Here is a 16750-nt window from a genome sequence, read left to right on the forward strand (position 1 = left end):
ATCGTACGTTATCGCACTTAAGTAAATATATATTTATGTTAAATTAGTGTATTTTTGAAACATAATACAGATTTTTGAACATGTGTTCTGTAATTATGTCATACTCAAAATTAACAAAACTATTTTTTTTCGTCCAAAATTTTGTTTTGGTCGTCCTTGAAAATTATACTTAGGCGCTTACGCTGAACAGGCGGGAACCAGTCTATATTTTTGTAATGCAAACAAACCCAAAACCATTTGTACGACACACAGATCGTCTAAAATACATTTATTTTTCTGAATTAGACATTCATTTCTCACCTTAATTAAAAACTAATATTCAAACAAATGTGTCATGGAACAAATTAAATCTATTTAATTTGTTACCGGGAATTACTATAAAGTGAAATATTCGTCTATTTAAACTCACACTAAAAAACATGAGTTGATTTTTTTTTTTTTAAATTAACGATGAAAATGAAAATAAAATCTGATTCTTTTAAAGACGGTCAATGTTCAGAAATTAAATTAATAATAATCATATTTTTAGCTATACCTACCAAGCAATAGGATTAAAAGGGCAACGTGGACCAATTGTGTTGGATTAAAACCAAATAAATAAATAGTTAAACAAATACTTTAAAAGCCTATATAGAATAATGAACGTATTGAAGTAATGTGGTTGTTTTAATTAGTATTAGCCAACCAAAAAATAACACGAATTTAAATGGAGCAAACAAACTTAAAACACATGTTTTACTAAATTGTAGACATATCAATTGAATTTTGCCCTATAAAAAGATACTGAGAACAACGAATATTTCACTTTAGGCGAAAACATTTTTTACTGGTAGTTGAAAGAACACAACACTGGTGACATGTTAACCATAAAAACTTGTCTTTTGCTTACCCTAGCAGTGTATGCCACGTAAGTATTTTTACTATCTATTTCTTGGTAAAATTTAAATTTATTTCGAAAGTGATTTTTTGTACATATTTTACTTACTTTTACTTTTTAGGTGTACTCGCGATAATGATAAGAAAAAAGGTAACTAAACAGCATTTAAATTATCTGTATTATCATAGGTGACAAAATACTCGAAGCAGCAGTAGAAATACTGTAACGTAAATGTTTGACTGACCACCTAGTACAAAGATAATAAATTAAATTTGCCAACATTTTAATTCGGTAGTTTTTGTCACTAATTAACAATCAAAATTATTTATAAATAATTGTTTTTAAGCATACATTTTATTGGCAAATCTAAAATTTATCAGTTAATGTAAAAACGCGGCTACGTAGCATACTCTTGTCTAAAAAATACTGTCGTTTAAAAAAAAAAAATTAAAAAAAGGTATCCGGTAAAGTAGATTTGTTTCATAACTTCATATTTAAGATATATTTTAAATCTTTACTACACTAATATTACAATCGTCTTTAAGTTATTTACATTTTTTTATAATAGCTTTAGTACATTTGTAATGTGTGTAATAATGTTTTTAGTATTAAATGTGTTGTATACATATTTATGTTGTAAAATATTATACTCAATAATCAGTGAATTTTTTTTAATACATTGGTGTATTCCATAAAAAATCATAGAATGAAAAATATTTTTTTTTTTTACTTTAAATCCTTATTTGACTGGAGTACACCGACAAATAATTTTTTAACGATTAATACTCTATGCGGGCATTACGCGGAATGCGAGTAGAACGAAAATTGTTTTATTGATTACTATATTTTTATCTAGAGAAACAGGGATCTTTAAGGAACTTAGGTAAATTAATGAAGTGTTGTGAAATTAATGAAGAAGATGTGTCTTTGTGTTCAAGAATTGCGATCGGTAAGGATGTTTTGAAATTTCCAGTAAATAAGTGTTTACAATTTATGTATGTATTGATTTATATGAAGCTCTAAAAACAGAGTTGTGGTTTTTGAATAACGAGTTTTCAAACTAGATAAAATGTTTACACATTACAGGCAGTAAACTAGACAACCCACGTAGATCTCAAAAGTACAGTAAAACAGAACGAAAAAAAATTAATTCATCATCCAGTTCCAGCCAAAAAAATGAATCTAGCCAAGAAATCGAAGAACTAGGAAAATACCTTACAGCAACCAGTTCCGGACGAGGTTTCGGTTCGAGTTCAAGGATAAGTGTGGAATATGCATTGCATAATATAACTGAGGAAAGCGAAGGAAGTTCTGAGGACGAATGTTACACGATAATCCCAAATAAAAAAAAAGGAAAAGATCAAATAAAACAAACAGAAAGTAGTGATGAATATTATACAATTATTCCACATCATTTTGATGAATCAACAGATAGAGGTGATAAAATATAATAAGAGTAATTTTTTTATACCTTAAGCACGTACAGTATAGACTACACTAAAAGAATTTCCATAACTTTTAAAGAAAACGCACTTTTGATTTATTTTATTCGTAGAAATTTGAATCTAATTTGACTATTTTTATAAAAGTTGGAGCGTACCTTTATTTTTTAGTTTAAAAATATGTACTTTTTTTTAGGCGATTTTAGTAAACTAGACTTAAGATTTCAAATGTATAAGCTTTCAGTTAGGTAATATCATCAAAAAATTAACATCTGCCACATATTTTTTTGTTTTTTGTGAAATTTGTATAGCAAAAATGCTGAAAAATGCTTAGCGGTTTACATATACCACAACAGTCATATTATAATCATGCGGAAGAGTTTTCGATTTATTCATGTCATTGGTTTTTAAGCCAAATATATAATCTTACATACCCAATAGGTCTTTTAATTAAATTAAAATGCAACACATCATATATTATTTTCTGAATATTTTGTAGCCAACTTTTTTTTGATTAAGGAAAATATCAAACAAGAAAATATAAATAATACACTTTGCCTGTAGTAAATATCTAGGTTGCTTTGCCACAGTGTGTAGATAATAATTTCGATAAACAGTTTATATTCGATATATATATATATATATATATGAAGGGTCAATGGGAAAAAAGACCAATTTCAATTTTTTGAAATTTTCTAACTTACAAAATGACATTTTAGCAAAGGTTTGAGCGAGGAAAACACATATGTTGTCGGCAAACTAAATGTATTTGAGTAAAAGAAAAAAAAACATTTGACTTATACAAAAAGTGAAAAATAAAATAGTATCTCAACTTTACAAAAAAATTGACATTGATCTTTTTTTACCCGTGACGCGTGTGCCATGGTTGTGTTATTTTAGCCGACATGAGTGTTCAGGACAAATATTAAGGAAAATGGAATAAACTAGTGTGACACCGCTTTAATTATAATTATGTTTTTGTCTAGGTAATTTGGACGCGAAAAGGAGTGATATTGGAAAAGTTAAATCTGACAAAACAAACGAAGCCGGTTTTTCGAAAAGCTTCGACAACGATAAAACGAACGTAAATTCAAATAACCGTTCATCAAGCAATGAATCTACAATGAGAGATAAACATTAAAAATATCTACATTTTAAAAAAATGTAAACTTATTATTGTATCCCACGAAAAAAAGATAAAAATAAACCTTGAAACCATTTGTACAACACACATTTTTATTATTAATTTATAGACAACACAATTCAGATTTTTCTTCTCATTACAGACAATACAGAATATTTTAACATACCTAGCCGACTAAAAAAAATATATTATTTTAATATTTTAATAAATATATAATATTATAATTATAGCATAAACTTTTAATGTGTGTATTATAATTATTATATACTTTTATGAATATGTTATATTACAATTTGACAGTTGGAATATTGTATTAAAAACTATTAAAAATATAAACAAAAATTATGCACAATTTCTTCTTTGTTTTTTTTCTAGTTATACTTTTAAGTTGAAAAAAAGTTTCTATTACCCCAACTATCGATTATCCAAACCTGGTCTCGGTTAGTTCGGACAATCGAAGTATCTTAAAATTTTTCTTTTGCTCAGCCTGCTAACGTAAACGATAATTTTTTTTTTTTTTACTTATTATAATTAAAATTTTTTTTAAATATTTGACAAAATAATTGTTTTACAAATAAACGAGTAATTAATGAAAATTAATTAGCCTGAATAATATTCCGTGCCAAATTCACATCTAAAATGCAGTTTTTTCTGAAATAATGTAATATGATGTTTTCATCATTCGAATAATTTTTTTAAAATTTTAATTATGTATTTTTAACATCAGAACCATTTCTGCAATTATTTAAAATGACCAATTAGGTCACGGCGACTTAAAAAGAATTTTTTTAGAGAAAAATATAATTAATACTGCATTTTAATGTATTGTTGATTATAAAAAAAAAAATCTGTCCGATAAAAATGTTGTGCAAAATTCACGTTTTATTTTCTAGCAAAGAACAAATGGTCTAAAATTCATTTTTTTTTCCCATTTATTTTTGTACTTTGAGCAAAAACTAAAACTTTTTATAAATGTAATTATTCTACTATTTAAACTCTTTTTCGGAACACATAAAACCGAATTGTTTCAATACATTTTTGTTGAAGACGATCAATGTTCAGAAATCGAATAAATAATAATAATATTTTAGCTATACCTAAGCAACATGAATAAAAAAGCTACGTGGAATTGCATTGGATTAAAATAAAATAAATAAATTTGGTAAAACGATTATTTTGAAGCCTTTCATAAGGTAATTGTAACGTGACATAATGAACGTAGTAAAATACTGCGAATGTTTCTATTAGTATTTGCCAACCAAAAAATAACACGTACTAAATGCGCGCAAACTAACTTTAAAACACATTAATAATGAATGGTAGACATAATAATTGAATTTTGTCTTGCCAAAAAAGCACTGAAAAAAAAAAAAAGAATATTTCAATGTTAGCGATTTCGATTTTTACTAGTAGTTGAAACTATATAGCTGGTGATATGTTAACTACTAAATTTTTTCTTTTGATTATCCTAGCAGCGTACGTCACGTAAGTATATTTACTATTTATTTATCGGTCAAATGTGTACGAATTATTTATTAAATCCAGCGAATTGTATACAAATTGTACACTTATAGTTAAACTTTTACTATTTAGGTGTGCTCGCAATAATGATGATAATAAAAAAGGTAACCAAAAAAGCATTTAAATAGGTTTTTACTATCGTAAGTGTATAAATAATATCACACTAAAAACAGTAGAAATACTGTAACGCCAATGTTTGACTGACCGCGCCTATGCACAGTACAAATATAATTAATTAATGTTGTCAACGTTTTTTTTTATAATTACCGATAAACAATCAATTTTTTTTTTTATAAATAATTGTTTTTAATCACGACTATATTGGTTTGTCGAAATAAAGTAGTAAGTTTATGTGAAAACGCGGCTACACAGCACTATAATTTTAAATAAAAAGTACTTTTGAGTAAAAAACCGTCCGTCAATGTAGATTTGTTTTATAATTTTTTATTTAAAATATTTTTTATACGAATATTCCATTCGACTTTATGATTAGATCTGTTCGCTCAAAATAGTTCTTGTGACTTTTTTAATGTGTGATATTAAATTAGTCGCAGAAGTTACATATTATGATTATCAAATATCACACTCAATATTGGACGTATATTTATTTGAAAATACAAAACTGATTATATTCTAATACGCTTTGTTGGGATTCTTGGGTATAATATGATCATGTCGGTTTATTGCCGTTGTAAAACTTTTAGAGTTTTTCGTTTTTATAATGTATTTTCTTGGTATCATTGTTATGGTCGCTGTGTCATTTAAATGCATATTATAAACAAAAATTTACTTCAAATTTGTGGATACAATGGACTTACGTTACACTGAAGAGATGTGTAACGGCTAATGTTTCCTTGACTATTGTTTTTATATTTTTATCTAGAAAAACGTCAGATTTTACAAATTTTAGGCAAATGCCTTCGTTGTGATTGTATTGAAGCAGACAATTCGTTTAACGACAAAAGAAACACCATAACTACAACTGGAAAAAACACAATTAAAGATGGACATTTTTAAATGCATAATATTACATAATAATGATTTTAACACTCAAACGTTTGATGTATATTGTGCAGTGTTCGGACATTACACAGTAGGAACGGTTAACGAATAACATTTTATTGATCATTGTTTCTATATTTTTATTTAGGAAAATCTTGGATTATAAATGGACTACGTAAGTGCGTTTGTGGTGATATAGACGATGAACTAGATAACCGATGTGGGTCTCAAGAGCCCATTAAAACAGAACTTGGAATAAACCTTACAAAAAAAGATGACGGACGAGAATTCCATTCAATTTCAAGAAAAAATATGAAATATGAATTGGATGATATAACTGATATTGGTAAAAACAGCGGTTATTTTACTATAACTCCAAGTCAAAGAGAGGATGACAGAAAACAAACAGATAGTACTAGTGGATATTCACACCATTTTGATGATCCAACCGTTACAGGTGATTAAATATAATATCAAGTTGAAATAATAAATTTAAAAGTAACTAGTAATATTTGTATGAGGTAAATTTAAATTGAATTAAGAAATTTAATATGGCCATGTGTACCTTATTATTTTTTTAAGTTGTTCCTTAATAAACAAAAAGATTAGACACTCTAATACCTTAAGCTCTAAAACTACGCTCAAAAAGTAAGATAAATACCAATTTTCTTTCCCTCTTAAGGAAAAGCGCTCTTAATATATTATATTCATACATTTTTGGAAATAATTTTACTAATTTTATAAAAGTAATAGCGTACTGTAATTTTTATGTTGAAAAATACGTACATATTTTAGACGCTTCTCTTGATTTTAACACATAGTTTAGGTAAATACATAACATGTTGTGATAATACTGAAGAAAAAAATTTGCCTAACGACAAAGAAAAAATCCGACAAGCAATCGGAAAAGATACATATAAAGCGGGAGGAGATAGGTGTCCAGGAGTTTGGTGGCAATCTTTTGGGAGTTCCAGTAAATTAGTGTTTATAGATAATACTTGTTTTAGTTTATGTATGTGAATGGGACTCTAAAAACATTGGTAGATGTTAGATACCGATTTTGGAAACTAGATAAAACGTTAATTCTTATTGAACAAATGTTTAATTAATTTTTGCACGTCATTATAGGCGGTGTACCAGACGATCGACGTGGGTCTCAAGAGCCCAGTAAAACAGTACCAGGAATAAACCATACAGCAACAGGTGACGGACGAGAATTCGATTCTAGTTTAATAAAAAATACGAAGCATGAGTTAGATGATGATGTAGATAGTGAAGACGATTTTTACACGATAATTCCAAACCAAAGAGAGGATTCTCAAGAGCCCAATAAAACGTATCAAAGAAAAATTATTACACCAACCGGTTTTGGACAACAATTCGACTCAAGCTTAGGACTATATACGGAATATGAATTGTACAATATAACTGAAGCAAGCGAAGAAGATAGTGACAGCGATTATTCCACTGTAAACCAAAATGAAAAAAAAAAGAAGATCATATAAAACAAACGGAAAGTAGATTATTTTGGCGATACAATCGTTACAGGTGATTGAATATAATAATAGATTATTGAACAGTTTAAAGTATCTAGTAGTATTATTATTATGTAAATTTGGATTATGAAAATTAATATGGTCAAGTGTACTTTTTCCATTTTTTTTTTAGTTTTTTCTTGATAAAACTAAAGAGAGTACACGTTTTTAAACATTTTTGAACTTAAGCACCAAGACTACACTCAAAAAGTAAAACAATGAAAACATTTTCACACCTTTTAGGGAAAGGCGCTATTATAATATTATTATTATCATACAAATGTGGAACGAAATTGACTATTTTTATAAGTTATTGTGTACTGTAATTTTAAGTTGAAAAATACGTAAATTTTTTAGGTGATTTTATAAATTGTTTAAAAGAAGAGGTGAATTTTTAAACTTGTGGGCCATTTAAGTATCTTAGTATTTCGATTTCTAATGTATTCTATTATCTATGTATTCCACCTACTAAAGTGCTTTATTAGTTATATTACTTCCTTTAGACCTATGACCTCCTTCTCCCAACTTTACTGGATTTTTAAAACTTAAGTTTAAATCTTCTCTTAAACTTTGCATAAAAATATTTAAATAAATAATGCCATTATAATATATATGTAATTTTAGATGATATGAGTGTGCTACTAGACACTTACTAAATTAGTGTGACATCGCTTTAATTGTATTTTTTCTTTTTTTGTCTAGGTTATTGGGTGATAAGTAATAATGAATATGTAAAATTTAGCAAAAAAAAAACGAAGACAATTTAAGCTCCGACAAATGTAAATTCAAATACAGAAAGCAACAAATCTACATTAGAGATAAAAATTCAAAATATATAAATTAATAAATAAAACGTATTGTATTCCAATAAAATAAGATAACAATAAAAGAAAATATTAATTACTGTATTTCATGTTATTATATTTTGGTAAGCAAATCAACTTGAATCTATTTGTACATCATACATTTTTATTAATGTGATAAAAACACTATTCAAGTTTTTCGCTTCATTACTAAAAGTACTACTATTTTAAAATAGTCTAATTGAATAGTATATATTCACCTAAACACTACGATGTAAAATACAATAGTCTAACTAATCCTAATTCCTAGGCCTAGTTGTAAATTTCAAAATTCAAAAGACACATTATTTAAACAACGAAGTTGTTTTTGTTACCGTAGCTTCGAAATTCCATACACAACCATGTTAAAATAAATGACTTGTTATACACGTTTACACCGATAACAAAGTAAAACTGATTTATACTTATAGGACGTTAAACTCAAATGAAAATCAGAATTTTGTGTAATTTCAGTTAATTTGATTTTAAAACACGAAAACACGATTGCCTAAAGTTGTTATAAAAAATGGTAAAGAAATATTTGAAACAATATACATATTTTTGTAACGTTTTACAACAAAAAGGTTAAGAAAAGTTCTTGAAAACGATAATGCAATATATTTATTTTTGCTAAATTTTATTTATAACTTATACACATTTTATGGAGTAAGTAAATTTAATGAAGTTATATACACGACGTGAATGGCGGAGGAGGGAAGTCATCTATCGATGTCGCCCGACAAGTTTATTATAGTAAATAATATCAAACCAACTATTATGAGTATATTATTAGTAAAAACCATAAGCCGCCAACAAAATTGTATAATTTTTTTTTTATAACGTTACAATTAATAACGTTTCTAATCCCAGTCTGAGTTATTATAATAATTGCACATTGCAACAATTATCTAATTTCAATAGACAATAAAAGTTGCTCATAAAAGAACCAGAACTTTAGTATGATATTGTCTTTAACACAAACTAATAATACATATTTTGTATAATACCTTTTTTGTTCAATGCTAACACTTGTATTCCACAAAATTGTTGGAATAATACTAATAATTGTAGACAACGATATATGTTTTAGTATAAATACCTACTGGGAATATTGAATATTTTATTTTACAGCCGAATTAAGCAGTATATTTCCGTAATAGAATATGAGTACTGAATACACAACTGGAAATATGATTCATATTAAAACTCTTGTCGTGCTTAGTCTGGTAGTGTTTGCGGCGTAAGTATTTTTTTTTTTTACTATTTCTATTTCTACACATTTTTGAAAATTTTAATCAAGTCTATACATTTTTTGTATTAATTTTAAACTCAAAGATGAACGATTACTTTACAGGTCTGTTGACAATAATGAACCCGACGAAAAAGGTAATAAAAAAACCATTTAAATTAAATTAATATTTATTATTGTAAGAGCAATCTCTGATATCTAAAATGTGAGTAAATAGACAATGTTTGGCTATACCACTTTTAAACATTTTTGAGATGAATTATTGACATTTCAGACGATATGGCAGTGATCACCCCGAGAGGGATTCAGGCAAACAGAGGATATGACAATAGAAATGCATACAGCTACAGCAACAATAGTAAGTGGGCGTTTACTTCATTAAATCATTGCCGAATTTCCAAGTCAAAAAATGTTTAATTTGATAGGATATGCACAACGACCACCGCCCGTGCCTACGTGTAGGTCAAATATGGACACTTAAAATTTTAAAACCGAATACAACACTCGTGTTACGTTTTTTTCAGATAACAATCCACAAGGATACAACTACCAGTATAGATATCAAAACCGCGGAAGACCGTTTACAATGCCACCTCAGCCAGTTTACAATAGTAATAGGATGAATTACGGCAACGTTATGGATCAGTATGGAAACATCAATTCGTATAACAACGGATACAACAACAAAGCCACGATTGGAGGTCAAGATTATTCAGGAGTGGGAAAACAGGGGTTAGGTGTAGAATTTACCGACGATGGCACTTTGGTCAACGGCAAGAGAGCTCCAGAATATGATGTTGGAAATCAACGTCTTAACGTTGACATGACCGGCGATGGATTTAAGATTAACGGCCAAGAAGTAAGAGGAGTCATTTAGAAAATATTGGGGTGGTTTACATCTTTGTTAATTGTGACAAAAAATACCCCCTGTCTGACGTATTTTGCCACTGATTAATTTGTGATGTATGAATTTAAACCGCACAATATCTAAAAATTGCTTGGTGCGGTATACTTATATCAGTCGTATAGGTACACACATATGTATATTGCATAATATACATTTACATATTTATACGTTATAATTTTGTTTGTTAGCTTCGATGTGGAACTGATTTTATCAGTTATTTATTATAATAGTAATGTAGTTCCTTTAGACCTGTGATCTTCCCTATTCCTCTCTACAGTCTTTTTTAAATATAATTAAAAATCATCTCTTGAACATCGCTATTTGGATAATATTATATGCGCACATTATGACATTATAATATTTATATATTGTAATGTCATTAAGTACATAATTATTATGTAATTTTAGCAGCTTATTTTTAGAATTGGATATATTAAACTAGAGGGAAACTGTTAAAGAAAATTGATAAAATTAGTGTGCCATCACCTTAATTATATTTTTGTTTTTTTATCTAGGTAATTGGGTGATAAGGAAGAGTAATTTCGGAAACGTTAATTCAAACAACCAAAAAAATATAAATTCAAATGAACGTTCGTGAAGCCATAATTCTACAATAAGAGATACAATTTGAATGAACCTTATTTAAAAAATTGTAAACTAAAATAAGATGAAAATAAATGAACATATTAAATACTGTACCTAACCTAACCGTAAACACTAAACATGTTAATGTAGTCAATTTAATAATATATTATACTAGTTAAATATGTACGTATGATATAATAAATTATGAAACTCTGGTAAACATGTTAAGTATTAGTTTTTTTTTTGTTCCAGTCATGTAGCGCGTAATGTATTTTTTTTTATTCGAGTACTGTTTGAAATATTACACAAGCCTAGAGTTTCTGTGTATTAATTATGTTAAATCAATTAATTTAATAAATAAATAAAATCACTCTCGAAGAAACGCTTCGATGCAAGTCAGTAGTTAGTATTTTTAACCCAGTACAGTCCAAACCAAGACCAGTGTGACCGATAAAATTACAAAATAAAAGCATAAAAGCGTAATTTGAAAGTGATTTTATCCGAGAGGCCTAGTACAGTAAAATATAGGCATAATGAAATCACAGCAACAAGGCGACGGAGAGGTCACAGATCTACAGGAATTATTATAAATAAAAGTAAATAAAATCACTTACAAATTACGCTTTTAGTATTAAAAAGGTAAAGTGTATACTATAAAAAAAAAACCCACATCAGAGTAAAACCAATACCTTCGCCGCTCTGCATCGAAGCTAAAACATGGCTCAACTTACAAGAAGCATACAACTGGAGGAAATTAATTCTCAGGAGTTAGATGATCGGTGTGATGATATTGAAATGACCAGTGATAAATTTAATTTTGAGGGTAAATAAGCTTCACATACAATATGAAATAGGAAACCTAAGGCTTGACGTAGACATGACCGGTGAATAAAAATGTAAATACTTAATATTCAAAATATTTTCATAGTGCTTTCATTAATGTAAATATATTTTTTTTTATTATTTCAAAAATGAAGTTGAACCTCTGTCCGTATGTTTTTTTTGATTAATCAATGCTGAAACTTTTATTAAACAATTTGCCAAACTATTATTATATAAAATCCTTTGGGCAGGAATTTAAATATTCATCTAAGTTAAACATAATGTAACGGGTAACTTCAGGTGAAGCCAGTGTTTTATAGTGAACTGACTCTCACAACCTACCCTTTGTTTGGTAAAAGTTGAACATGCCCTAAATACTAAAAAAGCCAAAATCGTTCTGAAATTAGCACATATTATATATTCAATATATAATACATTTTTATAACATTAAAAATAATAACGTTTCTAACCCCCGTTAGAGCTATTATGATAATTTCACACTGCACCAATTGTCTGATAACAATAGACAATAATGTGGAAAAAATTGCCCATAAAACTACCAGACTGTATTATTATATTGTCTTGAATATAAAATAATAGTAAATACCTATTTTTTTTTATGCTAACACTTGTATTTCACAATTATCGGAATAATAATAATAATTGCATTTTTTTCTATAAAGGCTGAGAATATTAAATATTTTTATCAGACAGTCGAATTAGGCAGTACATTTCAGTAGTTGGATAGGTGTAAAACATCATATAATATACAACTGATAATATGATAAATATTACAACTTTTGTTTTGCTTAGTCTAGTAGTGTTTGCAGCGTAAGTATTTTTTTTTCTATTTGAATTTCAGCATAATTTTGAAAAGTTTAATAAAGTCTAGAATTGGTTTGTATTCAATAATGAACATTTTCTTAACAGGTGTGCTGACAATAATGAACCTGACAAAAAAGGTAATTAAAAATAAATATTTAAAATAAATTAAAATTATTATTTAGTGTATCTGTTTAATGAAATAGGACAAAATTGATAGAATAAAACGAGTAATGACGTAGTAGGCGAGATTGAGTTTTTAAGTATTAATAATATAAGTATTATTGGAGGTTAGTTCTACATTAGTGTTGTAAGACCAACAATGTTGTATGGTTTGGAGTGTAGTGGCGATGATAATGTTTAGATGGATGCAAGATGAGTGAATTGACGATAGAATACAAGATAAGGAACAAATAAAATAACTAATGTAAGAGATAGCTTAGACGTGACTTCGATAAAAATCAGAGGAAATAGATTTGAGGTGGTGATTTGGGCATGTTTTGAAGAGAGAGAGAAGAATCGTAATAATAATAAAAGTTGGAAAAAAAGAGGGAAATAGGAAGACCAAAAAAAAGGTGGATGGGTGCGATTGGAAATGATATGGGGTCTGCTAGTGTATGCAAATATGATGTGGGATCCAGTCGACGAAGGAGATAAAAAAATATTTACTATTATAAGAGAGTGACTAAATACTAAAAAAAAATTGAATGTCTTTAACATAGACGCCTAAAAATTTACTTTTTTTTCTATTATAGACATTTCAGAGAATGTCCCAGTGACCACCCCGAGTGGGGTCGAAAAGCTAAAACAAACCGAACAAGCAAGTAGTTTCACAGTACCTAGTCCCGGGGACCAGGATTAACCGTAAATTCGCATAATTTTAGGACGACCATGAAAGCGTTGAGAACGAATCGAGTATCACCGACCAATCAAGTGAAGAAAGCGAAGAAGATATCTGGCCTGCGAGAAAGGGAAAACTGTATTACCAGAAGAATAGACCGAATGTTTACCCGGGTTGGGGCTTGCCAAACTGGGGATACGACAATTGGAATGCATACGGAGTTGGCGGCTACGATCAGCCAATGTGTATGTGAATAACAGGAAGCGTTGGTTTTAAACTGAAAAAAATAGAAAATGAAATACAACACTCATGTTTCGTTTTTTTTTTCAGATAACAGTCCACAAGGATACAACTACCGGTATAGATATCAAAACCGCGGAAGACCATTTACAATGCCACCTCAGCCATTCTACAATGGTGACATGATGAATTACGACAACGTTATGGATCCGTATGGAAACATCAATTCGTTTGACAACGGATACAACAACAAACGTAGGGGAAACAAGAAAGCCAAGATTGGAGGTCATAATGTTTCAGAAGTGGAAGAAAATGGTTTAGGTGTAGAATTTACCGACGACGGAGGAAATCAAAATGTTAATGTAGACATAACCAGCGATGAAAAACACTACAACGGCGGTGGACTTACGATCGACGGCAAAATAATTCCAGGCCATGTATTTAGAAATCAAGATATAAGCATAGACAGAACTGCCGACGGTCTCATGATCAACGGTAGGAAAGTACCTGGGGTCAATGCATATGACAGCATAGAGATCGATTGGAACCAAGACGGAGGAGTCGTTGTGAACGGTGAAAAAAAAGAAGGATTCCAAGACATAAAAGGAAAAGGAAGAACCCTGTTGGGATCAAAATTAAATCAAACTAATGTTGACGGGGTGAGTCAAGTCAATACTGGAAAGCAGGTGAGAAAAAAAAAAGTTGTAGTACTTTAAGGTCTAAACAATTAATACATTGGACCAGTTAAAAACGTCTAGCAATATTTTTACATTTACAATAGATTATTATGAAAATTGTGTTCAAGTGGTTTTATTGATTGTGGCGCTCATAAAACACTCAAAAAATATACGGTTGGCTTACAGGTGAAACACATAAAACAACTTTTTTATTTTTCTACTCGAAAAATATGAGTTAAATAAATAATGAAATGAAATATTGGACTATTTAAAAATACTATAATGAAAGCTTTTTTCTAGTCCTTCTATAAATATTCGGGTAACGTTTCAATGATTACAGTTTTTACATTTTTATCTTAATAAAAACTCGCAAAAGAAAAAAAAGGCGGTTTGGTGTTAAGTGGGAATAATATAGGTAGGAAATGTTAATTTGTATAAAAAAACTCTAATAATGTAAATTGAAATAATAACAACAAATTCACAAATTGAGGTAAATATTTTTTTCAATAGGCTCAAATTAGGCTCATACACCGAAAATTGCTTTAAGTGTTTTACTTGTAAGCCATGGCCGTAATTACAGCCTACAAAAAATCTATTTATTTTTTGTTTAAGAGCACTTAAATTTCAATGAAATAGTATATAATAATAGTATTTATTTTTTAATTTGACATTTAGTCAAATTATAGTTGTTGTTGCTGCTACAGACTCGTCCTAAGATGGAAAAATTGAGGAAACAAATGATCTGACTGAAGATAAACAAAATTCAACACAAGTCTTTAATTTCGTATCTATAAAATATAATGATTAAATACTTGCTGCTTAAAATATATTATAATTAAAAAGAAAATGTATTTTAAAATGTCTTAAAACTGTATACGTTGAATCTTCAAAAAAAAAATTAAAACTATGTAAACTTAATCATTACAAAAATTCTTCTTCATTATTGTATTTTTATTTATATTTTTTTACTTACACTATTAGTGTAGTAAGTCTACGATTTTTTAACAGAAACACGACGGTTTGTTTGAATTTTCCTGCTGATCCTAAATGTGGCACACTGCTTTTTTTTAAAATCCTTTCCAAAAACTTAAAAAAGTCAGACTTTTCTCATATTTTTTTTATTTCCAAGACCAGTTTTGAATTCAACAAAAAAAAAATGAATTAAAATTATAATTTTACTGCTCGGTTTGTCGTTTCGATTCCTTTAAAGGTCTATTTACCGTAAGAATTTTTTCTGTCCATTATCCATGATAGACAATCGAATTTTTCGAATTTTTTTTATCAAACTTATCAGAAAGAATAATTTACATTCCATTGGCTGTGTGTAATAATTACACCAACTGTGGTTTAACAGTTTAACGTTTTATCGGGGTTAATTCTGATGAGTTCGTCATGCACTATAAAAAGTATGTATTATAGTAATACAATATAATACTAAGTATGTGTTAAGTGTTATAAAATACCTCTAGTACAAAATATATCGGATATTTGTTATTTGTCCGTTGATGACAATGTATATTTGTATTTTTCCATACGAAAATTATTATCTTGAGTTAAAAATTCAAAAAGGTTCGCCCCTTCCCCTTCAAAATCGAGAAATACTCCAAAAAATTGTACATATTTAAACAAATTAAATTGTAGCGCAATATAGATTTTTTTAAAAAAAATCGAATTATTAGTTTAAAATTTGTATGGAATGAAAACCAAAAAAACATCAAGAACTCTCTCCCCCAAAAAGGATGGAAACTTTTTAAATGAAGTTTAAGGTCTGAAAATTAGCCTAAAGATAGATATAGAATGAGCCTACAACATAAACGATTTTCTCAAAAATCTGTATATATTAAAATGCGTTTTTATTAAGAAAAACAAAAAATGTACACTTTGGCCGTAATAAATATCAATGTTGCTTCGCGTGAATCATCATTTTGAGGCGTTTTTTAGACTAATTCTATCACTCTCGGTTTAAGTAGTTCTTACAAACATGTACAATCTTACAAACTATGACGACCTCATTATGGCGTGTCATATTTTTCTGGATTTTTATTACTATTATTTTTCTATTAGCTAAAACTATTTTATAATTAAAAAAATTGTTTTCCCTATAAAAGTGTTTGTAGCGCACTACAGTTTTGGATTTTTTTCTTCAAATTTAGTATACGGTTACAAAAACGCTAAAACGTCATACCCTTGAATGAGATTTTACAGATATTCTGACATTCTTTAGGGACGTTACATGAAATTTAC

At 28.4% G+C, this 16750-nt stretch overlaps 4 protein-coding genes across 5 annotated transcripts; all 4 read left to right on the forward strand.

Annotated features, from left to right (window-relative positions):
• The first annotated feature begins 647 nt into the window (after positions 1 to 647).
• LOC126833006 (uncharacterized) lies at positions 648 to 3655 on the forward strand. Its single transcript, XM_050564103.1, has 5 exons — positions 648 to 907; positions 999 to 1027; positions 1734 to 1826; positions 1964 to 2314; positions 3306 to 3655. Exons 1-5 carry the CDS (start codon positions 858 to 860, stop codon positions 3458 to 3460), a joined length of 678 nt encoding a protein of 225 aa, XP_050420060.1. The 5' UTR covers positions 648 to 857; the 3' UTR covers positions 3461 to 3655.
• A 1149-nt stretch (positions 3656 to 4804) lies between these two features.
• LOC126833005 (uncharacterized) lies at positions 4805 to 8429 on the forward strand. Its single transcript, XM_050564102.1, has 5 exons — positions 4805 to 4948; positions 5057 to 5088; positions 6135 to 6443; positions 7115 to 7534; positions 8224 to 8429. The coding sequence occupies exons 1-4, from the start codon at positions 4899 to 4901 to the stop codon at positions 7489 to 7491; spliced, it is 768 nt and encodes a 255-aa protein (XP_050420059.1). The 5' UTR covers positions 4805 to 4898; the 3' UTR covers positions 7492 to 7534; positions 8224 to 8429.
• A 1052-nt stretch (positions 8430 to 9481) lies between these two features.
• LOC126833010 (putative mediator of RNA polymerase II transcription subunit 26) lies at positions 9482 to 11326 on the forward strand. Of its 2 annotated transcripts, XM_050564106.1 has the most exons (6): positions 9482 to 9603; positions 9718 to 9749; positions 9887 to 9970; positions 10038 to 10070; positions 10137 to 10471; positions 11035 to 11326. In XM_050564106.1, the coding sequence occupies exons 1-6, from the start codon at positions 9527 to 9529 to the stop codon at positions 11044 to 11046; spliced, it is 573 nt and encodes a 190-aa protein (XP_050420063.1). In that variant the 5' UTR covers positions 9482 to 9526; the 3' UTR covers positions 11047 to 11326. The 2 variants fall into 2 exon arrangements, with proteins under 2 accessions (XP_050420063.1, XP_050420065.1); XM_050564108.1 differs by lacking the exon at positions 10038 to 10070.
• Positions 11327 to 12639: 1313 nt separating this feature from the next.
• Positions 12640 to 15424, forward strand: LOC126833003 (uncharacterized). The gene is made up of 6 exons (XM_050564100.1): positions 12640 to 12757; positions 12857 to 12888; positions 13504 to 13568; positions 13633 to 13834; positions 13920 to 14515; positions 15182 to 15424. Exons 1-6 carry the CDS (start codon positions 12708 to 12710, stop codon positions 15233 to 15235), a joined length of 999 nt encoding a protein of 332 aa, XP_050420057.1. The 5' UTR covers positions 12640 to 12707; the 3' UTR covers positions 15236 to 15424.
• The last annotated feature ends 1326 nt before the right edge of the window (positions 15425 to 16750 follow it).

Source organism: Adelges cooleyi, unplaced genomic scaffold (genome assembly GCF_023614345.1).
Source record: "Adelges cooleyi isolate 19-005CV unplaced genomic scaffold, UGA_ACOO_1.1 ACOO_flye_CR_arks_rails_tigmint_CR_PRNA_168, whole genome shotgun sequence".
NCBI classification, from domain to species: Eukaryota; Metazoa; Arthropoda; class Insecta; order Hemiptera; family Adelgidae; genus Adelges; species Adelges cooleyi.